This window comes from Raphanus sativus, chromosome 7, assembly GCF_000801105.2.
Source record: "Raphanus sativus cultivar WK10039 chromosome 7, ASM80110v3, whole genome shotgun sequence".
Taxonomy (NCBI): domain Eukaryota; kingdom Viridiplantae; phylum Streptophyta; class Magnoliopsida; order Brassicales; family Brassicaceae; genus Raphanus; species Raphanus sativus.
Genome location: NC_079517.1, coordinates 20,436,884 through 20,464,167, shown reverse-complemented (window position 1 = coordinate 20,464,167; position 27,284 = coordinate 20,436,884). Strand labels below are relative to the sequence as shown.

Genomic DNA, 27,284 nt, shown 5'->3' with positions numbered 1-27,284 from the left:
CATGGAGAACAAGTCTACTAGCCATCTTAACACCTTTAACAACAAATCTCTTTGGCAAAGTATGTTAAAAGCTTAGGAGAGTTGGTTCAGGCATTTCATCAAACACCTTGTGGGTGGGAAATGCCTAAAGCTCAACTTTTGAGAGGCTAACTCAAAAGATGCATTGAGAACACTCTACTAGCAAGGAACAAGAGAGATCTATACTAAAACACCTTAGATCTAGCTTAATCACCCTTGGTCTCCCTAATCCATGAATCCAAAAGGAGTCTACTCACTAATCTTCATAATTAACCTTAAACCCATGGTTGATTTAAGAGAAATCATGTTGAGAAGCAAGTTTAATCCAACAATTACAAAGAAATGAGAAGAAAAGAGACTAAAGATTCAATCTTTCTTCAAGGTTTCAATGTGTTCTTAAGAGAAAACAAGATAATCCCATCATTAGGGTCTAAAGAGTATTTATAGTAGCCTAAAAACGAGCTGGGTCGACCCAACAAACTTGGGTTGACCCAAGATAATTTGGGTAAAAGTTGGTAAAAACAGATGTGAATATTTTTTCTAAGTGTCACAGCTGATTTTTGACGCGTCCAATAAGCCGCTGGAAGTGCAAAAAGCCGCTGTGACATCACAGCTGGTTTTTGACGCGTCGTCACTTGGCCACTGCGAGAAGCCGAAGTTGGGCAGGGAGGTGTGTTTTACTCCAGCGGTTTGGTGAAACCGCTGCACCAAAAGCCGCTCCAACACTTAGAATTTTCAGCAGAACTTCTGCACCGGCTTCTCGTCATGACGCCAGGCCGCTGGGTGACGCTAGGCCGCTGGGTGTTGTGCATCGGCTTCTTGGCAAGGTCGTAAGGCCGCTGTGTGGTCACTTATGCCGCTGGGACGCTTGGTGATCTTGAAAATCACTAATCTTGCTCCCATTCTACCTCCAAATGCTCCAAAGTTACCATTTGATATCTTCATCACCTGATATGGACAAATACAATGCAATGCAACCTAAACAAGTCTAAATGCTATCCTAAATGATCAAAATGCAAGATAAAAGAATGACAAAATCTATTAAAAACACAAGATATCAACTCCCCCAAACTTGTCCTTTACTTGTCCACAAGTAAACTTTCAAGAACTTATTTAGAGAAGAGGTTTGAAGGTGGGAGCTCATAGCCAAAAGACACCAAAAACACTCAACTTGACATCCTAAAGAAATATAGCAAATAGCATGAGCAACTCTCTTATTACACTCTAGCTTCTCTAGGCCTATCAAGATACTTTTATGCCTTTACACAAGATGCAATACTCATCAACCAACAAGTCTTCCTACCAGCTCTCACATTGATTCACACACACATACACAAGGTGGATTCTCACAAATGGGCACATGATCTCAATCATTTGGCTAGGTAAACAAATGGTCTAAAGTGAATGAAGAGAAGGGTTCAAATGCATCATTCTAAAGTGGTTATCACTCAAGAACAAGGAGCTTGATCATTATGCAAAATTTATCTAAGATTAGAAGCAACTCATGCATACATGGATCCATTCTCATCATTCTACCCTTTTCCTAAGTGATTACAAGTTCTACCCCCATTCACTTCATTTCACAACCCAAATAGCCACTCATTTTCATGTCTAACCCAATGAACAAATTTCTCTTTTTCTTTTCTTTTTACTTAGCCAACAAGGGACAATCTTTGCTCAATGCTTAGCTCTTACTTCTCTTTTCCCTTCCCCACTATCTTATTGATTCTTCTTATCGTTTTTTTTTTTCTTTTCTTTTCTTTTCTTTCTTTTTTTTTTTTTTTTTTAGGGGGAAGGAGTCAAAGACCACAATCTAGAGTTTTCTTTTCTTTTTATTCTAAGGTCCCTAAAGCTTTTCTTATCAATCTACACTCTTTTGTTCATCTTTCTCAACTTTCTCACTATCCAAACCCAAGATACAAGCTTATAAAGGACATAACACCACAAGAAAATACTCATATTGCAATAATGATATATTATTGCAATATGCTCATATAATATTGCAAATATGAAAATGCAATAAAATTGTGACAAATTTTAACTTCTTGCTATTTGAATGTTGCAAATTCATGTTTGTTTCATATACATAGCAAAATTAGCAACAAATTAAAATATTGCTATATATGTCATATTACTGCAACAATTGTTTATAGCAATTTTGTTGTATATTAACCACATATTTGTAACCATAAATAGTTGCAAGTTATTGTTACATAAAATATGTAGTAAACAACTTTGCAAATTTGCACCCTTTTTAAAATTTAGTAATATTAATGCAATATATATATATATATATATATATATATATATATATATATATATATATATTGCATACCTTGCAAATACAAAATTGTTACAAAATTTGCTATATAAAAGATATAGCAAATGTTGTTGCATATTTTTCCTATAATTAATTTTAAATAATAAACTGGTGCAAAAAATTTTGGCGGTGACTAATATTATTAACAATTAATATTTAATAAAATTAGTAGATATTGACTTTGTTGCATAGAATAATTGTTTTAGTATCCGGTTATAAGCAATATTAGATCTGTTGTTTTATTTTTACGTTATATATATATTTTATAATAAAAAAGTCAAATGACCAATTTTATTTAATAAACAAAACTGTTAAGAAAATTCAACAACGCATTCATTATTCGAGAAAAATGAGCAATCATTTAAAAATAGAAAAAAACTAATAAAACGTTAGAAAAAAACAAAAGCAGCAACTTGGTCGTTGCCACCATGGATAGAATGGCTGAACAAAGGAGCACAATCATCTTCTCCAAGCCTTCAAGCTTGCTCAGCCTTTCTTTGATTTCTTCAAATATGTCTTGTACCTTTTTCTTGAGCTCATCATTTTCTAAATGGCTTTCAATGGTAAAAGGCATTTTACCATTGAGTGAAACTTCACTAAGCAAACTAGGCATAAGAGTTTCTGTAGTCATAACAAACATAAAACAAGAAATATATTCTCACGGTTTTCTCCTTTTGTATATGTAAAGTTTCTGTGACCTACCTTAAATGTGAACCACCATCGATTTTTTACATGTTGCGGCGTAGTTGACCAATTTGATACGGGCCAGGAAAATCAGATCAGATGATTGTTCTTATCTCATTAGTGATTAGGGAATCACACTTGAACCTACAAACAAAATAAAAATATAACGCAACTAAAATTTTAACGTGACGTTCATATATAAAATGTATATGTTTCTTTTTACCACAATGATCCATTCATTTGGAAGGATTAAAAACACCTAAGACATTCAGAGGTTGGGCTGCTCCTTGATTTTCACCCTCATTTGCCATCTGGAGATGAGTTGCTTTCAAATAACTACTTACAGAAGTTTACTGAATTACTTACTTCACCGTATAAGCTGTATATATAAATGAAAACAATAAAATCTAAACCTCTAGATATTGGATATATCCATATCTTTCTAGCATAATATTCTCTAAACAAACTAAAGTTAGGCGGTAAATGGAATGTGAGGGGGAACAACATTTGACTAAAAAGTAAAATATTCTAGTAGTTGCAAACTTCTGCCGCGGAACCATTTGATAAAATTTCAAATGAAAAATAAAAATACGGAACTTTTAATTTGAAACTAGAATAACTTTAGATCCGATTCATAACTAGAATAACGTTATAAAACTAAAGTAGTAGGCAGTAGCTGGTGTTAAGTTCATAAGCAGTAGATGATAGATCACTACAGCAACAAAACAGAACAAATAACCATATCAACACATAACAATGAGAAAAGTTACCTCTGTACATGCCTGTCGTCCTCATCTGAAGAGTAGAATCCCGAGGAGAAAGAAAAGAAGAACCCATCGCCAAAGCTCAGACGTGTTGTCGGTTCAGCTTCTATGCTGCAGACCGAAGACCAGGGGGAGTCGGAGAGCAGCATCCAACATGAACGGCGATCGCCGGAGCTCCATCTGTTGTGGCTATGAAGATCGCCTCTGTATAGGGTCCAACGATCGAACGCGTAAACTTCTCTGCAAATCAGAAAGATCAAAATAACTCAGTGAAGCGAATCACTATGATATACAGAGGAGAAGAGGACAGATAAAGTAAGAGAAAATTTGGAACTTACAATTCAGCGACAACCCTATAGTCACCTTGAATAGAACAGGTGACACCAGATCAAGGAGGAAGGTCTCCATCTCCACAAGGATCGTCACCCACCCATGAATACACCACTCTCCACCCCAAAGAGGCTTTGATTTCATTCAAAGCTTTCACTGTACACAAGATCCAACACATGCACTAAGATAGAAATCGACTGAGATTAGTACAGATCTAATCATTGTTTCTACACATGAATCTGCAAAATTCAGCTCAGCTTAAGATCAGAAATGAAACCCAACTAAAAAAGGAAGAGAATTTCTAAATATGTTAAAAGAGTTATAAACCAGAAATTGAATGGGAAAAGCAGAGTTACCATCTCGCTTCAACGTCTTAGAGTGAGCGACAGCAAAGAAGAGAGACAAGACGCAGATCACAGCGAGAAGCCATTTTTTCTTTGTCCAAATACGTGTTTTCAAACCCAAAAGAAACCCGGTTTCCAACAGATTAATTGGTTTTTGACCAAACGCGTCCGGTTTGTGTTAATTTGTCAAACACGAGAATCACTACCATGTTGGGAAATGTTAATATAAATATTAGCAAATTGAAATGATCACAGTAAATGGTTTAGATTTAGATTCACAATTTTTAAGTTTTTAATCTACTCTGTGTTGATTATATTAATCACTCCTCGAGTAATAATAGAGATAAAGTCAGGTGGGTACTACCAAGATTAGATCTTTCTTCACACGAGCAGTTCTGTTCGATCCATATCTTTGTACTTAACATACGAATTTTTTTTAACCTTTTCTATTAAAGAACATATAATAAAAAAAATATAATCAGTCACATTTTTTGCCACATATTTTTTATATATTTTTTTGCAAATTAACAATAATTCAAAAGTATTGAAAGTTTCTTGCGAAAATTTGCAAGTTATTTTTTTATATTGCAATAGGTTGTAATTTAGTAACGAAAATATGCAACATCTGTTATAGTCGTTATTTTGTAATAAATTTGTAATGAAACTGTAACAAATATTTATTATTGCAAAAATATTGCAATAATCATAACAAATTAATAACAAAAATAGATGTTACAAGTTTTATGTTGCAATAGAGGTATTTTCTTGTAGTGTAAACCCAACCATCATCCTAGAAGCTAGCTCAAATCATGATCCTATGCTAGCAAGAGATGAGAACAAATCCATGTCGCCTCCAATACTCTCAAGATTTTGCACATGACAAGCTATCAGAAAAGGCCTCACTCATGCAAATCAATGTTGGCTTCAAAGAAAGGTAAGGGTTCAAGGGTGAGAGAGTACCATTTGGGTTAACAAAGAGTGGTACAATGGAATAAGATAACCCAAATGTGTATGGGAACCATGATCAAGTATGCAAATGCCCATAAGTGAGAGAAATTAAGTTCATTTAAGCCTAAGTTCAGTTCGGAGCTGGTTTTCAGAACAATGTCAATGACAAGCAAGCATACAAGTTTCAAGAAGAGTTTTCAAGGCACGAAGAATGCAAGGCTTTCAAGAGATGCACAAGCTACTTGATATGCTTAACTAGGGTGTCAAATTCAGTGCAAACAAGTGTTATTTACAAGGCATTATCAACAGCTGCTCCATATGCAAGTGAATGCAATCTATATGATCTAGACTCAATCCTAAGAATGCAAGTGATGCAACTACATGATTCTTTATGCATTTTTCAATTTTTTTTTAATTTTTATGGTTTTTTCTATGCATATATGAATGTAAAATGCAATGCATGAGACTCACAATCAACAAAACAAACATGATTAAATACTTGGTACCTCCCCTAAACTTAAATCACACAGTCTCTGTGTGAGTAAGAGAGAATGAGATACCGAAAATATGATAAAGGCAATGGTATTTACAAAGAAAGGTTGGAGTGATACCTCAAGTGGAGAGTGAAGTGTGGTAATGGGTGTCTAGAGCTTGAGCTTTGAGCTGGCCTTAAACTTCTGCCACACTAATTGAAAACATAAAGAAATGAAATAGCAGATTTATATACAAGGATAACCATGGGAATTCCTCCCAAGTGAGCTTGTTTTGAGTCACTAGCTTGACTACCTTTTTTCTTATACTAGTGAGAAAGAGGATCCTTCCCACCTTCAAGAGTGATGGTGAGGACCTGAGAGAGGAGCTCTTGGAGCTTGATGGGGTCGTTTTGAAGCTGAGGAGTGATGATGGCCCTTGCACTTGAGAATGGCTTGGACCTGCCTTTGCACTTGATCTTGTACTCAATGGCTCCATTCTTTAGCTTCATTGGGTGGAGAGTGAGAGTGTGAGGAGTCTTATCAAGAGGTGGAGAATGAGTTTCTTTCACTATCTTCTTCATGTCATGAGCAGCCTTTGTGGCTCTACTCACCTCCTCCTTTTTAGCACTTTCCAAGTGCTCAACACATAGCTCTCGAGAAGACTCTCCAATAAGACCTTCTTCCTTACAAATAGCCACTCCAGCTTGGGCATTCTCAATGGATGGTTCTTCACAAGTGATTGTTCCACAATACCCAACATCCATTGAAGACTGAATTGGGTAGGAGAGAGCTTTGTTCACATTGAGGAGTGTGACCTTTTTGTTTGGGAAGTCAATGCAAGCTCCAACTGTTGTGAGAAATGGAGTGCCAAGGATCAAAGGAACTCTCTTCTCAGTTGCCATCTTCAGAACAGTAAGGTCTATAGGAATTGTGCATGCTCCAATCTTCAAAGGGAAATCCTTGATGAGGCCAATGGGGGTTGTAGAAGATGAATCCCCAAACATGAGAGAAGATGTGTTTGGCTCCATGCTCTCAATACCAAGACTTTTCACCATTTCCAATGAGATCACATTCACACTTGCACCAGAATCAACCAAAGCATCATTCATAGTGATCTTACCAAGGGAGCAAGACAATGTGAACTTCCCTTGAGACTCTAGCTTAGGGAGGGACTGTGGAGGGACTGGTGGATCAATCTTCAAAATGGAGATGTCCAAAAGCTCAGCCACTTCTGATTGGTGGTGTAGAATGTCCTTGATGAGCATCATTTGGACATGAGCTTCACGCATACCGGAGATTTCTGGGAGCCTGACCCCAACATCACTAAGATCTTTTCTGAACTTGGAGATAACCTTCTTCTGAGCTTTGGTGAGGACCCTTTGTGGAAATGGGAGTGGGACCTCATATGGTGGTAGCTCAACCTCAGGAGCTTCTTCCAGCTTGGTCTCTTTCAGCTTGTGGTCAGCTCTCCTTTCTACCGGTTTCTCAGCCTTAGGCTCAGCTCTCTGCAAATTCGTTGCTTTAACCTTCCTTTCAGCTTGTACCTGAACCATTTCCATAACTTTATCCACCATCTGTGCTTCAGCGGTTGCTACAACCAATTTTTCAACTTTCCCAAACACTAGCTTCTCAATCTCATCTACCTCTTTCTCATAATCACTCAGCTCAATCTCTGAAGAAGTAGTAGAGATGATAACATTGCAAGACTCCTTGGGATTCTTTTCTGGTTTTCCTGGTAGAGATCCCATTGAGCTCTTGGAAGATGATGGCATAGAGGCGACCTGACTCTCCAAAGTGTTGAAGCGAGATGCAAGTTGTAAGAACTTGTTGTTGAGGTCAGAGTAGTTCCCATCAATCTTTGTGTGGATGTTCTTGAACTCATAAACCATTGTCTTCTCATTTCTGGCTTGAAATTCCAAGAGTTTCTTGAACATAGAATCCACACTTTAATCTGAAGCTGGAGCTTGAGAAGAACTGCCTTGAGCTTGAGTAGACTGATTATTTTGGTTGCTGAAACCAGGAGGGTAGCTTTGCGTGGCCTGGTATCCTCCTTGCTGATTGTTGTAGTGAGGTCTTTGCTGGTAGTTGTTTTTCTGAAAGTTGGGCTCCTTTCTGTACCATGTACCATTGTTGTTGATGAAGCAAAGCTCTTCTTGCCCTTCCAAACCATCAACTTCATTCACCTTAGGAGGAAACTCTTGACTAGGATCACCAACAAAGCTAACCTGCTCCTTCTTGGATTGGTTGGAAAGAACCAAGTCCAACTTGTCTTGCAAAGACTTGATATCTTTCCTTGTCTGCTGGTCATCCCCTCTGTTAGCTCTATCATACTCTTCATTGTAGACTGAGTCACTCTTTGCCATGTTCTCCACCAGCTCCTCTGCATCCTGCTCAGTTCTGCCCAAAAAGAAACCATTAATAGCAGTGTCAAGCCTGTTTTTGCAAGATGGGAGAACTCCTCTGTAGAAAGTGCTAAGCAAGCTCTCCTTGCTGAAACCATGATGAGGACACTGAGCTTGGTAGTCCTTGAATCTTTCCCATGCCTCATTGAAGCTCTCTAGATTCTTCTGCTGGAAACCAGAGATCTCATTCCTTATCTTAGCTGTCCTTGAGGTAGAGAAGAATTTCTCCAAGAAGGCTTCCTTACATCCCTCCCAAGTGGTGATAGTGTCACTTGGGACAGACCTCTCCCACTGATGTGCCTTGTCTCCCAAAGAGAAGGGGAACAACTTCAGCTTGAATGCATCTTCAGAGACACCATTTGTCTTGGACAAACTACAATACTGATCAAACTTGTACAAGTGATCAATAGGATCTTCAGCTGCCAGGCCATGAAACTTGTTGTGCTCAATGGTGTTGAGTAGCCCTGACTTAATCTCGAAGTTGTTGTTCTCCACAGGTGGTGCTCTGATTCCCAACCTATGACCATGAATGTGAGGGCGATCATAGGTTCCAATGGCGCGAGTTTGGCGCTGTGGGTGTTGTGGTCGAAGGTTGGCAGCTCCTTGACCATCTCCCTCTTGGGCAGCTCCCAAAGGGATCTCTCCATCTTGATTCTGGTTCTGATGGTGAGCCATATCAAAACCCAATCTGTTGAAATGAGCCTGTTGCTCCTCTTCTCTCCTTCTTCTTGTATTCTCTCTTTCCAAAGCCCGAATGTCAGGTACTAGAGAAGTGAGGTTTGTAGTCCCTCTACTTCGCAAGTTCATACACCTGAAATAAAAAAGAAAGAGGAAAAAGCAGAGCCAATATCACAATAACAATAAAAATGTCTTAGTCTCAAGCAAATGACTAAATCCCAATGTCAAAATCACAATAGAACTTGGCAACGGCGCCAATTTGAGGCTAGGAGTTTTCAAGGCTCCTAATCAAATGATGTAGTATAAAAGATTGTCGAACCAATCCTAAGTGATTCTAATGCAAAGGGAATGCAAGTCTATACTTAATCTAAGTGCAACCAATTGAGTGAAGTGAAGTGAACTAAGAACTAGAGTAGAAATGCAATAACGAAATGATCTTTGTTTCTCAATATGAAGGAGGAGGACTCATGGGATTAGGGAATTGACATTGGGTGATCAAGTTTCAATCTGAAGGTGGCAGCTTTTCAATCAATCTATCAACCTTAAGCCTAGACACAATCCTAAACAAACTCTATCTCTAGATGAATGTTCATTTGCTAAGGCAACTCAAGCATCAAATCTCTTTGGTTGAATGTTACAAAAGCAATCATGGAGAACAAGTCTACTAGCCATCTTAACACATTTAACAACAAATCTCTTTGGCAAAGTATGTTAAAAGCTTAGGAGAGTTGGTTCAGGCATTTCATCAAACACCTTGTGGGTGGGAAATGCCTAAAGCTCAACTTTTGAGAGGCTAACTCAAAAGATGCATTGAGAACACTCTACTAGCAAGGAACAAGAGAGATCTATACTAAAACACCTTAGATCTAGCTTAATCACCCTTGGTCTTCCTAATCCATGAATCCAAAAGGAGTCTACTCACTAATCTTCATAATTAACCTTAAACCCATGGTTGATTTAAGAGAAATCATGTTGAGAAGCAAGTTTAATCCAACAATTACAAAGAAATGAGAAGAAAAGAGACTAAAGATTCAATCTTTCTTCAAGGTTTCAATGTGTTCTTAAGAGAAAACAAGATAATCCCATCATTAGGGTCTAAAGAGTATTTATAGTAGCCTAAAAACGAGCTGGGTCGACCCAACAAACTTGGGTTGACCCAAGATAATTTGGGTAAAAGTTGGTAAAAACAGATGTGAATATTTTTTCTAAGTGTCACAGCTGGTTTTTGACGCGTCCAATAAGCCGCTGGAAGTGCAAAAAGCCGCTGTGACATCACAGCTGGTTTTTGACGCGTCGTCACTTGGCCACTGCGAGAAGTCGAAGTTGGGCAGGGAGGTGTGTTTTACTCCAGCGGTTTGGTGAAACCGCTGCACCAAAAGCCGCTCCAACACTTAGAATTTTCAGCAGAACTTCTGCACCGGCTTCTCGTCATGACGCCAGGCCGCTGGGTGACGCTAGGCCGCTGAGTGTTGTGCATCGGCTTCTTGGCAAGGTCGTAAGGCCGCTGTGTGGTCACTTATGCCGCTGGGACGCTTGGTGATCTTGAAAATCACTAATCTTGCTCCCATTCTACCTCCAAATGCTCCAAAGTTACCATTTGATATCTTCATCACCTGATATGGACAAATACAATGCAATGCAACCTAAACAAGTCTAAATGCTATCCTAAATGATCAAAATGCAAGATAAAAGAATGACAAAATCTATTAAAAACACAAGATATCATCCCTGAATGAGATCTCCTCTGGAGAATATGAGATTTCCATCTCGTTTCTGATTGTTGAGTGGTTTTTGCGGGTAAGATTGATCTGTACCCCTCCTCCTTCTAGCGCCAAACTGTGGGAACCGAAATTCGCACCGTCAATATTTCGTATATTTTAGGAAAGTAGGAAAACTCTAATTTCCCAGAGATCCCAAATTTCTGAGAAACCACACGTCAAGCAATCAGAACACCACAATAACGGAAAATAAAATAAAAATCGTAAAAAAGAGCAAGAAGGATTTTATTCCGAATCTACGTATTAGCGTAGCAACAACAGGATAACGTGCTTCGGCTACGAGAGCTGTCGGCGAGATCCTAGTTCTAATACCCGGAGGTGGCTAAACCTAATTGAGTCGCAGCTCGAAAAATAAAAACGGAAAGTTGCCTAAAATACTCTAAGTGCTAAGTTGTTCTGAAAAAAGTGATGCCTCTGTGCCTCTCGCCTTGAGCTCCTTATATACTCCCTCCAAGGTCGGTTTACGCTTCCCCCTTTTGCCCTTAAGCCGTCATAGTCGAAAAATGGGAATATTCCATTTTTTCCGATCTTCATGATTATCTGCGGAAAATTTCCATTTATCCGCGGAAACTGATGCTTATCCTCCAAGCATAAACCGTCATAAAGTTTATGGGTTTTTAAGAAATCGTAAGTGGGCCTCGAATCAAGTTTAAGATCCTTTGGGCCGTCTTTCTGATTCGAGACGTATTTTACGATTTCTTTGATAAGATTAAGTTTCTGCGGTTTTATCGTAAACCGAATGGACGATTCCGTTTGATCGAGAGATCAAGAGAAGGTTAGTCGCGGAGAATGGCTATACGGAGAGTCGATAATGCATAGTTTTACGTCGTATCGTCGTTTCGGAAGACTTCGGACGTTTCAGAAAATGATCGATATACGAACGCTCGATCGCTATAGCGACTGAGCTTCGTATGACCCTGCGATTGTCAAGCCCTTATTCTCGCGTTTTAATGATTCTTCGTTATTTCCGATGATCGTGTTTTAACGAGAACTTTATTTAATCGCGGAACTTTTTGCAAGGTAACGATTTCTACGATTTCTTTCCGTAAAAAATAAATAAAGTTTTATTTTATCGAATGTTACGATACTAACTTCGTAACGAAGGTTTTTGACCCCAACATCAGCGCAGACGTTCTCTCCTCGTGGGACTTTGGTGAGTTTGAAAAATTCGAACTCTTTGGTGAGTTTCTGAACGAGCTTATGGTAGGCGTCCATACGTGCATTGTGAGCTTCGTACTCGCCATTATATTGACTGGCAACGAGTTGGGAGTCGCTGTAGGCGCTTAGTCGCTTGGCTTTGACGGTTTTGGCGAGACGTAGACCTGCGAGGAGGGACTCGTACTCGGCCTCGTTGTTGGAACAAGAAAACCGAAGCTAAAAGATTGTCTTATTAGCTCGCCTGTTGGAGATTGAAGTTGAACTCCGGCCCAGACCCTTTGTTGGAGACGGCAAAATATTGTTCGAGTTCGGGTGTGAGCTCGATCAGAAAATCAGCAAGGACTTGGGACTTGGCTGCTGTTCGGTTCTTGTATAGGATATCATATTCACTAAGCTCCATCGCCCACTTCGTTAGTCGTCGAGAGTGGTTGGCGTTTTGCATGATCGTCCGGAGGGGCTGATTGGAGAGAACTTCGACTGTGTGAGATTGGAAGTATGGACGAAGTTTTCTCGCTGAGTGTACCACTGCGAGCACCATTTTCTCGAGGGTGGGATATCGGGTTTCGGCTTCGGTCATGCGTTTGCTCGTGTAGAATATGGGCTTCTGCTCCCCCCCCCGATCTTCGCGAATGAGCACACTGCTGACGGCGATAGTGTGACCGCGATATAGAGGGTGAGAATGTCGCCTGCTTCTGGTTTCGAGAGGACCGGAGGAGTAGTCAGGTATTGATTAAGTTGACCAAAGGCTTCCTCACATTTGTCGTCCCAGATGAATCGGTTGTTTCCTCGCAACAACTCGAAAAAGGGGAGACATTTGTCGGTAGATTGCGAAATTAACCTTTTGAGCGCTGCTATTCGGCCGGTGAGGCGTTGCACTTCTCGGCTGTTCTTGAGGCTTGGGAGATCGAGGATCACCGATATCTATTTGGGATTAGCTTCTATACCTCTCTGAGTGATGATGTATCCGAGAAATTCGCTGGACATAACGCCGAACGTGCATTTAGCTGGGTTAAATTTCATACCGTACTCGTTGAGCGTTGTGAAGCAGTCCCGGAGGTGCGTGAGATGATCCTCGGCTCGGAGTGATTTTACCAGCATGTCATCAATGTAGACTTCCATCGTGGAGCCCAATTTGTCGGCGAACATGCGGTTGACAAGGCGCTGGTAGGTTGCTCCTGCGTTTTGAGGCCGAAGGGCATTACCTTGTAGCAATAGGTTCCTCTATCTGTTATGAACGCCGCCTTTTCCCGATCGTCGGGATGCATCATTATCTGGTTGTATCCAGAGAATGCTTCCATGAACGTTAGCAGTGCGTTTCCGGCAGTCGACTCGACTAAACGGTCCATGTGTGGAAGAGGAAAACTGTCCATTTTCTGTTTTTCTTTTTAACGACGACAGGGTTAGCGAGCCAGTCGGGGTACTTGACCTCCATGATGGAACCGGTGGCGAGTAGGCGGTCTACCTTGTCGTTGACCGCCTTTGATCGTTCTGGGCCCAACTTTCTGCGTTTCTGGCGGATAGGCTTGACGGTGGGATCAACGTTTAACACATGGGAGGTAATCGCTGGGTCGAACCCTTTCATGTCAGATGTAGTCCAGGCGTAGGTGGCGACGTTTTGGCGGAGAAACTCAGCGAGTTGCTGCTGCATATCATTCGGCAGAAATGCTCCAATGCGGATCACCTTGCTGGGATCAGTATCGTCGATAGGTATGTCGAAGACCTCTTCTTGTTGGGGGAACACCTTCTGCAACAGATCTCCAGCGGCTTGTGATCGCCCCGTAGTGTTCGGATCTTACCGTCTGGTTCTGGAAACTTGACGCACTGGTGGTAAGTCGACGGGATTGCTTGCATCGAATGTAGCCAATGGGTGTCTATGATCGCGTTGTAAGGGGCTTTAGAATCGACAACCGAGAACTTGACGGTCCATGTCGTGCCACATGCGTACACTGGAAGGCGGATGGTGCCGACCATAACTTCGGACGAGCCATTGAAACCTGTAAGAGAGCAGGAGGACAGTTTCATACTTCTTGTGTCAACGCCCATCTTGTCGAGTGTGTCTCGGAAGATCAGATCGACAGAGCTGCCTGTATCGATTAGAATTTTGGTGACTTGGCAATCGCCGATTCCGAGTTCAACGAGGAGAGGGTCGTTGTGTGGCATGTGGATGCCAAGGGCGTCGTCAGGCGAGAGAGTGATTTGATGGTCGTTCTCGGGTTTTGTCGGCCACTTACGCGAAGATGTTGTCTGGCGACGATAGTCTTTAATGGACCTGACGGAATCACCGCAAGGCGGGGATCCGCCCATAACGTTGATGACGGTGTCTTTTTCATGGTTGGAATGCTGAGTTCTAGAGGCTTCGAGCTTTTGTCGAAGATCGGAGTACAGAGGACGATCGAGCTGGCTTCGCAAATCCGGTTTCCTGGAATTGAGCTTTTCCCGTAGATCTACGGGGCGGGGCTTCATGGGACATGGGTTATTCAACCGGCGAGCCTTGGAAGAATTGATCTTGTCGCGGAGATCGGGGACGTGACTGACTGTATCTGCTGCTGGTTTCTCCTTTCGCTTGAGGAGGTTCCGCATGTCGTTAGTTGAGTGCGCAGGTCTGGAAGAGAGGCTTGTTCAGGTTCGTCGGGTGTAGGCTCCAGCTGCTTCAGGACGACGTTGATGCGCCTTCTCGCTCTCGGTAGCTCGCGATTGTCAGTATCCCTGGTGGATCTTGTGAAAACAGTCTCGACGCGTCGCCGGTTTTTCGGTGTTTCCTCGTCGCTTGATGAGTTGCCCTTTTCTGGTGACGCTGGATTTGCTTCTTCGAGTGTTGCTCGCCTCTCTTGTTGAGGGGCTTTGCCTTGCAAATTATGTGTCTTCCTATCCTTGTTCTTGCTCCAGCTCGCGGGTCCACGGGCTCCAGGTTTTGGAGGTTCGATTTCGAGCTTTCCGCTTGCGACAGAGGAGAGAAATTGCTCAAATAGCGTTTTGCATTCTCTCGTGTCATGCGACTTAGTGCTGTGGTAGTCGCACTACTTCTCGGCTCCTGGGGGCCGAGAACTTACTGCTGCGGAGGAATCCGGTGGCTTTCCGTCGGTTTCGCGGTTGTAAATGTTCCATCCTTTCTCGCGAACGACGGTTGTTGACGCTGGGGAGCTCTCTTCGTCGACGGCATACACGGAATTCTTCTTTTGAGTTGCTCTGTCGCCCGACGAGTGTTGTCGCGGCTCTTGTCGACTGTGCGCATTCTTCACGCCGGTTTTGTCAGCTTTGGAAGCGTTCAACTTGCCGATAAGGGCCTTCGTGTCTTCTTCCATGCGGATAAAATTGTGGGAACTGGCGATGGCGTCGGAAAGGGACGTCGTAGGGTTCCTATGGAGGTCGTCACGAAAAACGGAATGAACGTACAACGTGTTCTTGAGAGCAGCAACCGCGACGCTGTCGGGCAAAACGACCTTCGAGACTATAGCCTTGAACTTCTCCATGAAGCTGCGTAAACTTTGATCTTTTCCTTGGACAAGGTTGAAAAGATCGGATACTGTCGCGTCTTCCTGAGTGAACATGATGTAGTTCTTGAGGAAGGCCGACGACAAGTCATGGAAGTCTTTAATGGGGTTCTCGGCAAGACCCGTGAACCAGGTGAGAGCCGGTCCTTTCAAGCTTTCGACGAAAAGTAGACAGTAGCCGGCGTCACGCTCTTCGTCGGAGAAGTTTGCTCTGCGTACCGCGATGTTGAAGGACATGATGTGGGCCGTTGGATCGGTGAGGCCTTCATACGTCGGCAGTCGGAGCTTCTCGATTGGTCGTAGTCTGACGCTAGTTATTGCTGGAGATAACGGGGTTCGGAGGGTGTTCGCCAGAACTTGTTCTATCTGCGGTGCGGAGGTGGTAACGCAATGTATCTTGGAGTTTAGTTCCAGAAGCGAGTGTTTGAGTGCTGCGACTTCATGAACCATCTGCAGATCTGGGTTTGCAGGAGTGAAAGGGGCGGCGTCTGGGTTGAGAGTGCTGGAAGGAGCGCCTTGATTCGTTGGGTCGGCGGTTATGTCGCTGGCGAACAGCTGTCTCCGGATGGTAGCAGTAGCTGCGTCTGGAGCGCCGGCGAGAGGAGCAAGGAGCGCGGCGATTGCGGCGATTTGCTCAATGGCCGCCTTTTGGGCAGCGTCTTGTCGGGCAAAACGCTCCATGATGGTATCGACAAAAGCAGGGGCTATCGGGATAGCCGTGACTGGGGTTGGGTCCGCATCATGTTCATCGCCGGAAGTTGAACCTTCGGGGTTCGGACTCATCTTTGCTAACGTTACTTTGCTAGCCCTATGGTGGGCGCCAACTGTTAGAATCGAGTTCGGTCAAAACTAGTAAAATGAGACGAAGAACTCGTCTGTGGGTCTAACAAAGACGTTTTATAGATGAGTAAGAGTTCGTCGGTTACAAAGGAAGAGTAAGGAGGAAAACAAGACGGTGCTCGAAGAGGTAGCCGGGAAAGAATACAAGATAGCGGATAGAGAGGAGTGAAAACCTTAGATCTAGCCGCCTTGTGTGTGTGTCCACTGTCTATATGGGCTTTAGTCGGCAGGTCTGCTAAATGGGCCTTTGTCCTTTAGTCGCGCGAGCGACTAGAAGCCTCTCTCTTGGACTGTTTTCTCGGCCCATCTTTATGCCCTCCTCTCATGACCGACAGGTCATGTATCGCTGTTCGCTGGGCCTTTGGAGGGGTGTAATCCTCCTTCTACACGGAAGTAGCTGCTACGTCAAAGGCGCATGGAATATTATTTCTGTGGTTTTTGTTATCGCAGTAACCACTGCTGCACTTGTTATATTGTAGCTGAGCGTGTTTGATTATTTGAAGTTGTGGTAACTGTAAGGGTTTGTTTTTTATAAGTGAGAATTGGAGTACTAACCAAAAGAGTAAGTATTGATTTTAGGAGCAAGAGTATGAAGTTGTCACAGTATTCGAGTACTAACCACCCAGATTAAAATTCAAATAGAAATATAAGCAGTTAGTTGGGAAGGATGGTAATAACATATCTGGTGGTTATACTCTCCATTCATGATGTTGAAACAGAGAATCACATTCTTGTTGATAAAGGAACATCTTTTACTTAAACTTCAAAGTAAAAAATATCTACTATCTCATTCCTCAAGAAGACAAAACAAACTAACCTACCAACTTGATCATTATCTACTTCAAAATACTATTTTTTTTTTCAAATCTCCATTTTCCATAGACGAGAATGATGTGATCCATGTTCCCCAATCAATAAGGATTGAAATAAGTGATTAAAGCACCATGAAAAAGGACAACTTGAAAAAGAAGAAAAGAGGGATGAAAGAGAATGACGATAACAACAAAATTTGCTTAATTCTGAGTTTAGTTAGCCTAAAAATAAACCAAATTTGGAATTAATGTAAACCCGTCGAAATTGAAATTGGTTAACATAAACCCATATTTCCGTCAATAAATCTGCCACAATATAAACTAAAAAGTTTGTCACTACATAAACAAAAAAATCTGTCAACAATTTTATGTCAGATATATAAATCTGCCGTAAGAAAGTAAGAAAATGAGTAGACCATAAAAAATATATCGGTTCATAAGAAAATAAATTGACCACATAAATCTACCATTTATAACAAATCTGCTATATCAGTCGACAGACATATTCTTAAAAATCTATTTTTTAAACAAATCGGATAATTAACTATGTTGTACAAACAAATTTGACGTTTTTTAAAAAAATCTACCACCACTTTAACGACATTTTTATTTTTCTGCATAGATTTTATAAACAAATTTACTACTCGATAGATTTATTATTTGAAAATAAATCTATCGTCGATCAAATATTAAGGGTATTTTGGAATGTTTTTTTTTTTCATAACTATGTGAAAGGGCAATTATGACAAAAAAATATTCTAATAATTTTCAAAAAAATACGAGTCATTCTAGTAATAATACAATTAATTTGTGTCATTGTAGTAAATTTCCCTTTGATTATTGATGATTTTGTTTTCTAACGTCTAGTTAATTATACTATTACAATGCTAAGAAATATTACAAAAAGGATTATACGGTCCACAATTTTATGACCATATGAGAATATACGTCCGATGCCATCACATCGAACCGCCATATGAGATCCATGTTCGTGATACGCCATGCACCATACTGAAAATATCTTGTAATATTTTTTTCATAATTTGCATTTTCTTTTTTTTTGTACAAAGATTATTGATGATCTAATACAACGATATGAGAGGGTGTTTATATTGAAATCAAGTCGGTAAAAAACCGAGTACAAAGAACAAAATAAAACTTTTACTAATATTTTATGTAGGTATTTTTAATAGATAAGCATAAATATTATCTAATACTCCCTTTGTTTATCTATTTTTGTATTACATACTTTCTCGTTAAAAATCTAATAGGAACCATGACGAAGGAAAAAGAGTAATGTAACATAAGATTCTCCTGAAAATAATCGGACATAACTTTGCTTTCATAGGTCACGCAAACATCGCATTCCAATACTATAAACGTTTTGTGGAATGTTGTAGTGGGAAGAGCCTTTGTGAATAAGTTACCGGATTTTCGCTTGATCGTACATACTCGATGTGCACTTCTTGATTTTTCTCGAGCGCCCATATGTATGAGAAATTTTTTGAGGGATATGCTTTGTTATGTTGCTCTTGATATAGCCTTCTTTAAGTTGAATGACACAAGACGAGTTATCTTCAAACAATTTTGCCGGTTCTTTCTTGATAACTATTCCCCTTGCTACTTGTATGTGTTGGCTCATTGACCTAAGCCACACACATTCTTGAGATGATTTGTGAAGTGCAATAGTTTATGCATGATTTGAAGAAGTCGCAACTAGAGTTTGTTTCTGGGAACGCCAAGAGATCGCGGTTCCCCCAATTGTAGAAACATGGCTGGTTTGCGATCAAGCTTTATGAGGATCTGATAAGTATATTGCATCTGCAAAACCAACCATACTAAACTTGAGTTTTCTAAATAAAATTAACTCTAAATCAATTTGTACCTTGAAGGTAACGAAATATATGTTTTATTCCGTTTTAATGTCTGTGGGTAGAATCAGAACTATATCTTGCAAGAAAGTTAGTAGCAAAAGAAATATCGGGTCTAGCAAATTTTGCAAGATATAAGAACCCACTGATAGAACTCATATAAGGTACTTCAGGACCTAAAAGATGGCTCTCAACATCGGGACATCTTATTGGAGTACTCAAAGAATTCTTTCCCCATATAAAAGCGTTTTAATAACATTTTCATATAATTTTATTGATGCACAAATATTTATTTTCGGATATGCTCTATCTAGAGCCCAAGACAAAAATTTGTCTTTCCGAGATCTTTCATTGAACTCTTCTTCCATATGAGTTTTAGCATCATCAACCTCATTTTGAGTTCCAATTATGTTCAGGTCATCTACATATACAACAATTATCACAAAAGTAGATGAAAGTTTCTTCACAAAAATGCATGAACATATCGCATTATTCACATATCCTTTTTACAAGAGATATTCACTTAAATGATTGTACCACATAAGTTTGGATTGCTTTAATCTGTAAAGTGACCGCTGTATTTTGACCGAAAAATCACCCTGGATTTTGTTTTTAATGCTTATGGCATTGTCAAGCCTTATATATATATATATATATATATATCCAACGATCCATATAAATAAGCTGTCACAATGTCTATGAGATGCATTTCAAGATTTTTAGATGCTGCTAGGCTCATCAAAAATGTAAATATAGTTGCATCCATTACCAAAGAATACATTGCCTCAAAATCAATTCCCGGTCTCTGAAAAAAGCCTTGGACAACTAATCGGGTTTTATATTGTGTTATTTTATTCTTTTCATTTACTTTTCTCACGAATACCCACTTATACCTGATAGCTTGTTCAAATTACCCTAAAGAAACAATTACTCTCATAAAAAAAGGTCAAGTTGTAGTAATTAGGAATCGATTCCACAAGGATCTGGGGCACACACTATATCTTATTAAACTAAGTTAGGTTGAAGATTGAAAGACTGTAAATTACAAGTAAACTAAACAGCAAACAATACAATTGCTCAATTGATTGATTTGGGGGTTAAACAGTTATGATGAAGGCGCTAGACTTAGGGTTTGTATTCAGGTAATCATAATTATAATGATATATATGCTATATGAGATGCTTGCATGATATTACAGAACTCAACAATAACAATAACCGATCAACTTTCGTCTTCTAAGTTATCTATTACTAGATCCAAAGATTCTCCAACTCTCGTGGGTCATGATCTAGGAAAGCATCGATCGATGTCTCTATAGGAGAATCGACCAATATGCATTTCATCGTGTCGATCGATGTCTTTGTAGGAGAATCGATTGATACGCTTCTAGTAAGCTTTTAGCGTGGATTGATAATGTGTTCACTAGGGTTACTAAATCATCTTTCACTTGTTTCTAGCAAGTCTTAACTCAGAGAAGATAGATCAGTGGATGAGTCTACTAAGTCAAGTTCATGTTAGCTAATCATAAACAAGCATTAAGAACAATCTTCAAAGATGAATATCACAACTCAAGAATCTATAGTTGGGGCTAATCCTTCATAACCTCTTTGAACCCTAAACCTAACAAGTGGTTTACTCAGACATAGTTAAGAAAAAAAATCATAAACATTAAATAGAATTGCATAGAATAGATAAATAGATAGAAATAATGGAGTTCCAATAACAAATATCTTTAGATCTTCTCTCCAACACTCAAAATCCTACAAAACCTTTTGCCTAAAAATAAAAATACAAGAAAGCTCTCTCCGCCTCAAACACTTTGGCAAAGTATAAATATTAGGTTAAAACTCGTCAGGGGTAGTTTGGTAATTAGATACAATCTTGGGCATCAATTCGGCTGTGACCAAATGGGCTTCTGTGTGCTTGCGATCGATGTCACAGTGTGCATCGATCAATATGTATATCTCTGTGTCGACCTCTAATGCTGTCGATATGGTCATCTCGGGTAAAATCTCTAAAGTGCTCCAAAATGCTCCAAAATCACCATCTTTTATCCAATTACTCCTGAACATGTAAATATGGTATCTAGTCTCTAAAACATAGTTAATCTATCTTAAAAATTCTATATACCATGGGTAAAATCATGTCAAATCCATGGTAAATCAACTCCTTCAGACTTATCATTTTGCTTGTCCTCAAACCAAAAAAACTGGTAGTCTCTCTAAAAGAGGTTTGAAAACAACATGGACTCAAAAGATTTTAAAAACTCAGTCATCATCTCTCTAGTAGCGCAAACCAAATCATAAAAATCCTAACCTTAGAAGCACATCATATGATATCCTAGTATAGCAACTAAGTTCTCCTAGTTCAACAACTTAACTAATCATGTCTGACAACCCCCTCTACTAACCTCATTTTTTGCATAAAATAAAAGTGTAAGCTTTACCTTGGGAGTATAGATCAAAGGACACATGGATTCAGCTCAAGCAAGTTTCCGAACACACATGCAGTCTTCTGATCCCTTTCTCCCCTCTTTTCTCTTCTCTGAATCTCTTATTAGTTTCAATTTCAATGAATTTTGATGCTGATGCAGGCCATCTATTTCATCTCATTGACATTTGTAACTCATACATTTTGGCAAATTGTAGCGAATAATGGGGTCATAGGTAATTTACCTACCCCTCGTTTCCACAATTTGTGATCATCCTTGAGATTTAAAATAATGGGGTCATATGTAATGTACCTACCCCTCTGCCTCTCAAGAAATCCTCTAAATCTTTTATTATAACTTAGATCATTGAGATGCCAAAGAGAGAGAAGGAAGGAAATCAGAAACACACAGACTTTTACCTTCCAGACTTGCAAGAAGATTTCGATCCTAGGGAACACTCTGCACTTTGATGTCAAAGAGCTGATAAAGAAACCCACTATTCAAGGCCAAGTGTTCTACATTGATGAGATGAAAACTCTTACTGATTCCTTGAAGAATTGGCACTTGAGGACTCTCTACAACATGCCCTAATAGTTGATAGAGAGATCCAACTGGTGGAAAAAAAGGAGAGTGTTGAGTTGGTGAGCAAGCTGGATTCTCACTAGGAGAAGGTTGGAGAAGACTGGTTCATAGAGCTGCCACAAGTGGTTCATCATGCTGCCTCGGTTGGTCTACAAGAGATCATCCAACAAGATGATTGGAGTGAGCTCAAGGCACCAAAAGAGGAGCTTATACCTCTTCCCTTTTGTGTAAGGTATGCATTTATTGGCCCTAATGATACATATCCTGTCATTGTGAGTAGTGAACTAAATGAAACTGAATTGTCTACAGTTTTGAATGAACTTAAAAGTATAGAAAGGCAATAGGGTACTCACTTGATGATATCAAAGGGATATCACCTTCTTTGTTAATGTATAAGATACATCTTGAGGATGAATCCATGACTTCTATAGAACATCAAAGAAGTTTGAATCCCAACTTGAAGGATGTTGTAAAGAAAGATATTTTTAAAATCTTAGATGCTGGTGTGATTTACCCAATTTCTGATAGTAAATGGGTATCTCTTGTGCATGTAGTCCTAAAGAAATGCGGTATCACTGTAGTTAAGAATGAAAAAGATGAAATTGATACTAACTAGAATCATAACAGGCCACATGATGTGTATTGATTACTGAAAACTTAATTCAGCCTCTAGAAAAGATCATTTCCCATTGCCATTCATTGATCAAATGTTGGAGAGGCTTCCAAACCATCTTTTTATTGTTTTCTTGATGGGTATTCGTAATTCTTCCAAATCTCCATACACCTGAATGATCAATAGAAGATAACATTTACATGCCCCTATCGTATCTTTGCTTATCGAAGGATGCCATTCTGGTTATGTAATGCTCCAGCCACCTTTCAAAGGTGCATGATGCCTATCTTTTCTTATCTTATTGAGGATGTTGTGGAGGTATTCATGGATGATTTCTTTGTCTACGGAACTTCATTTTCTGTTTGTTTGTCTAATTTGTGCAGGGTCCTACAGAGATGTGAAGAAACCAACCTCGTGCTGAATTGAGAGAAGTGTCACTTCATGGTTAAAGAAATGATTGTGCTTTGGCACAAGGTTTCTGAGAAGGGTATTGAGGTGGACAAGGCCAAGATTGATATGATGGTTGAGTTAGCTCCACCGAGGACAATGAAAGACATTAGCAGCTTTCTTGGTCATGCCGGGTTCTACAAAAGGTTCATCAAGGACTTCTCCAAGATTGCTATACCATTGAACAAGTTGTCGTGCAAGGAAGCTACCTTTAGCTTTGATGAAGAGTTTCTTGAGGCTTCAAGAAATTGAAGAGTGAGCTCATTAGTGCTTCCATTGTTCAACCACTACATTGGGATCTTCCCTTTGAGATTATGTGTGATGCTAGTGATTATGTTGTGGGAGCAGTTTTGGGGAAAAAGAAAGACAAGAAGACACATGCATCTACTATGCTATTTGAACTCTTGATGATGCCCAAGTGAAGTATGCTACAACTGAGAAGGAGCTGTTTGTTATTTTTTTTATGCCTTTGAGAAGTTTAGGAGCTACTTGGTTGGTTTTAAGGTGATTGTCTACACTGATCATGCAGCATTGAGACACCATTTGGCCAGGAAAGATGCCAAACCGAGACTGTTTAGGTGGATTTTGCTGCTGCAAGAGTTTGATCTTGAGATTAAAGACAAACCAGGAGTTGAGAATTGTGTAGCTGATCATCTGTATAAGATGAGAGTGGAGTGTGGGATTCCTATTGATGAAGGACTTCCGGAGGAGCAGATCATGGCCATTATAGAAGTTGTTACAGTTTGTGAGACCGGGAAGAAGCTTGAAGAGATGAAGGCAATTGATGAGGGTATGCTGATTTGGTGAACTACTTAGCTTGTGGAAAAGAGCCATTTGGGCTTGAAGGATATGCCAAGAAGAAAATTTACAAGGATGTGAATAGATACTATTGGGATGAGCCATACCTCTACATACTTTGTAGGCATCAACTCTATAGGAGAGTAGTAGCTGAAGAAGAGATCAATGAGATCCTTACACACTGTCATGGATCATCATATGGAGGCCACTTTGCTACATTCAAAATAGTTTCTAAGGTTCTACAAGCTGGATTTTGGTGGCCACATATGTTCAAGGACACACAAGACTTTGTATCAAGATGTGACTCATGTCAAAGGAGAGGAAATTTCACAAAGAGGAATGAGATGCCTCAAAACCCGATTCTAGAAGTTGAAGTGTTTGATGTGTGGGGGCATTGATTTCATGGGGCCATTTCCATCTTCTTTCGGCAATGAATACATCTTATTGACTGTGGACTATGTCTCAAAGTAGGTGGAAGCCATTGCTAGTCCAACTAATGATGCTATAGCTGCTCTAAAGATGCTCAAGAGCATCATTTTTCCAAGGTTTGGGGTCCCAAGGGTTGTGATCAGTGATGGAGGCTCTCATTTCATTAATAAAATGTTTGAGAGTGTTCTCAAGAAGAATGGTGTGAATCATAAGGTTGCAACTCCTTACCATCCTCAGATAAGTGGGCAAGTTGAGATATCCAACAAGGAAATCAAGACTATTTTGGAGAAAACTGTTGGGACAACAAGGAAGGATTGGTCTATCAACTTAGACATCAATGATGCACTTTAGGAATAAAGAACTACTTACAAGACTCCTTTGGGCACTACACCATTCATTCATGTATATGGAAAAGCTTGTCATCTTCCAGTTGAGCTAGAATACAAGGCATTATGGGCAGTGAATTTTCTCAACTTTGACATCAAGACAGCCAAAGCGAAGAGGTTGATTTAGTTAAATGAGTTTGATGAGATTAGACTTGATGCTTTTGAGAACTCAAGGATCTACAAGGAAAAGACTAAAACCTTTCATGACAAGAGGATCCTGAAGAGAGAGAGTTCAATGTTGGAGATCAAGTTTTTCTCTACAATTCTCGGTTGAGGTTATTTCCTGGGAAACTTAAGTCTAGATGGTCCAGTCCTTTAAAGATCAAGAAAGTAAGGCCATATGGGGAAATAGTGTTGTAGAGCACTGATGGAAAGGACTTCACAGTCAATGGACAAAGGGTTAAGCTTTACATGGGAACCACAATAGAGGAGGAAGGAATCTCGGTTCACTCTTCGATCCCATCTCCGTCAAGCCAAAAAGGAAGGAAGTCAAGCTGGAGACTTAAAACAAGCTCACTTGGGAGGAAATCCCATGTTTATCTTTGTACATACTTTTATTTTGTTCTCTAAATTTTATTGGGTGCAGTTTTTTGTCTATCAGGTTTGCAAGCTAGTATGAGAAGTTGAAGACCAAGCAAAATGGCGAGTTTTGTAGGAGAAGTGTTCCAGCGGCCTTCCGCAGCGGTTAAGGGAAGCATCTGCATTTCGTCGAGTGATTTGTGTAAATTTCTGCAGGAGTTGAATCGGCCTTGTGTATCAGTATTCAATGCCACTGCATTGATTCTATTGAACCGGACCGATTCCCCCTCTAAACCCTAGACCCATTACTCTCTCTCTCCCCACCTTCTTCTCGCGACGGCACAAACTCTCAAACTCTCTCTAAAGCTCAAGAACACAACTTTCTCATCTCTGAACGAAATGTTGATTCTTGTTTCTGAGATATTGAATTCACCCCTCTTTCATTATCTCTAGTCTATTTCCATCAAAACAACCTAAGGTATATAGATTTCGAGCTGCATTCTCTTAGTTGCAAAATCTCCAAATTTTAAAAAGAGTTGCTTGCTCGATTTCTTGCTCTAAAGTTGTTTCTTATACTATTGTTAGCTTGTTTAGTGAGTTGGGTTGATGAATAACAGATTCAGTTGCCTTGAATTGAAATTTCAAAAAAAAATTAGGGTTCATGAAAATTTCGGAAATTTTGAAATTTAGGAAACGTGATTGTTTATGCTTATAATTACTCTGATAGGATAATTATTGCTAAAATTTAGCATTTGATTAGGCACTATCAAATTAGTGCATGAGCTTGATAAGTTAGTTTTAAAGTTTTGTCGCATTTATCTTTGAGTTTATCATTATAAGTTTTCTGATGATCAATCTTCATGTTGCTTACATGCTTCCAAGTGCTTCTTTTGTAGGAAAATATGCAAGAAGTCTGGCTCCACACAGCCCTCATCTGAGGCTTCTCAAGACCCATCAGAGAGAGAGCCTCGTCACTCCATGATCACAAAGCAGAAGCCTGCTAGGAAGCATCGAGTAAGCCGCAACCAGAGCAGGGAAGAGCGTTTGTCTGAGATAGAGATGGAGATCAAAGAAGGTTTTAAAGCATACACTGAAGCTGAAGAGGAAGCCACAGTTGTAGAAGAGGAAAGGCGAGTTGATAACATGCCCTCCTACACCAAGTTGTTTGCACACATCAAAAACATCAAGTTGTCTTCGATGAGATGTTTGGCCATTGCCTCATTGATTTTCGGACATTTCCTCATTGCAAACATTTGGGATTCTTGAAGATGTGCGGCTTCTCCTCCGCAACATGGGAATGTAATCTTTCCTTGGAATGGCTTATCGAGTTCATAAGGAGGTGTCTTATCAGTTATTTGCCTCCATTGAAGCATTGTTTCATGATGAGTATGATGAGGAAGAGGGGTATGGTCAAATTTTCTTCAAGGTAATGGGGAAGATCTACAGAATGGGTTTTAAGAGACTGAGTTCCATATTTGGGTTATCGAATGGTGCAAAATCACGTTTACCCACTTCGACCTTGATTTCAAATGATATTTAGACTTGGAGTGCTGACGAAGCACGAGACCCAGTTGGTGATAAATGCAATGATATCACAAGTCCAAGAGTGGGATATGCTGCAAAGGTACTTAGCCACACCTTTTATTGCAGGAGAAACCCCAAATCAATGAATGAAGATGAGTTGAAGTTTTTGGGGCTTGCAGTTCTTCCTCTGGATGAGAATGGTAAGATGGAGAACACAGAGCTGAATGAATATAAGGATTTGGGTTTGATAGGAGTCTAGTAAGGAGGTTCATCTACTATAAGTATTGGGCATCGACGCAAGTTGACAGCACCCCAAGGCTATTTATAGGGAACCTGATCACACCTATCGTAGCAGCCCTAGGGATTAATTTAGGGCCTTTGTGGAAGGAAGCTAGCTATATTGATCTCCCATATTTGAAGAAGACTCATTTTCTTGGGTGGAAGAACAGGAGACAGATCTGCTTATCAGTTCTATTCAGGCTATGACCCGACCATTCATTCTTTCATCTTCCTGCAAAACGAAGCTCTGACCTCACTCCCTGAGCACATTGAGTTTGATCCGACACCTTGCTATTTGGTTCAAAAGAAGAGAGCACGGCCAGGATCATATAGGACAGCTAGGCACATCAATGCTGATGATGAGG

The 27,284-nt window shown here is 40.0% G+C and overlaps 1 protein-coding gene, 1 long non-coding RNA gene and 1 other non-coding gene across 8 annotated transcripts; 2 read left to right on the top strand and 1 right to left on the bottom strand.

The window, feature by feature from the left end:
* Positions 1–2,613: 2,613 nt before the first annotated feature.
* Positions 2,614–4,629, bottom strand: LOC108832143 (uncharacterized). 6 transcript variants are annotated; one of them, XR_001946467.2, is made up of 5 exons: positions 4,473–4,619; positions 4,125–4,272; positions 3,246–4,026; positions 3,041–3,166; positions 2,614–2,959 (listed from the first exon to the last, which is right to left on the bottom strand). It is a non-coding gene; the product is annotated as an uncharacterized LOC108832143 (long non-coding RNA). The 6 variants fall into 6 exon arrangements; XR_001946468.2 differs by having other exon boundaries at positions 2,614–3,166; positions 3,246–3,401; positions 3,793–4,026; positions 4,473–4,614; XR_008937001.1 differs by having other exon boundaries at positions 2,614–3,166; positions 3,246–3,358; positions 3,793–4,026; positions 4,473–4,614.
* Positions 4,630–8,374: 3,745 nt separating this feature from the next.
* LOC130498146 (small nucleolar RNA R71) lies at positions 8,375–8,481 on the top strand. The gene has a single exon (XR_008937068.1). It is a non-coding gene; the product is annotated as a small nucleolar RNA R71 (small nucleolar RNA).
* A 15,166-nt stretch (positions 8,482–23,647) lies between these two features.
* LOC108815676 (uncharacterized) lies at positions 23,648–26,382 on the top strand. The gene is made up of 4 exons (XM_056991422.1): positions 23,648–23,787; positions 23,907–24,165; positions 24,254–24,528; positions 26,013–26,382. The coding sequence occupies exons 1-4, from the start codon at positions 23,648–23,650 to the stop codon at positions 26,380–26,382; spliced, it is 1,044 nt and encodes a 347-aa protein (XP_056847402.1).
* Positions 26,383–27,284: the final 902 nt, after the last annotated feature.

Coding starts and splice junctions, on each gene's coding strand:
- LOC108815676 (XM_056991422.1), top strand. CDS start 23,648: ATGAGAGTGGAGTGTGGGATTCCTATTGATGAAGGACTTCCGGAGGAG. Junction 23,788..23,906: donor GATGAGGGTATGCTGATTTG/GTGAACTACTTA, acceptor CATACTTTGTAG/GCATCAACTCTATAGGAGAG. Junction 24,166..24,253: donor TAGAAGTTGAAGTGTTTGAT/GTGTGGGGGCAT, acceptor GTCTCAAAGTAG/GTGGAAGCCATTGCTAGTCC.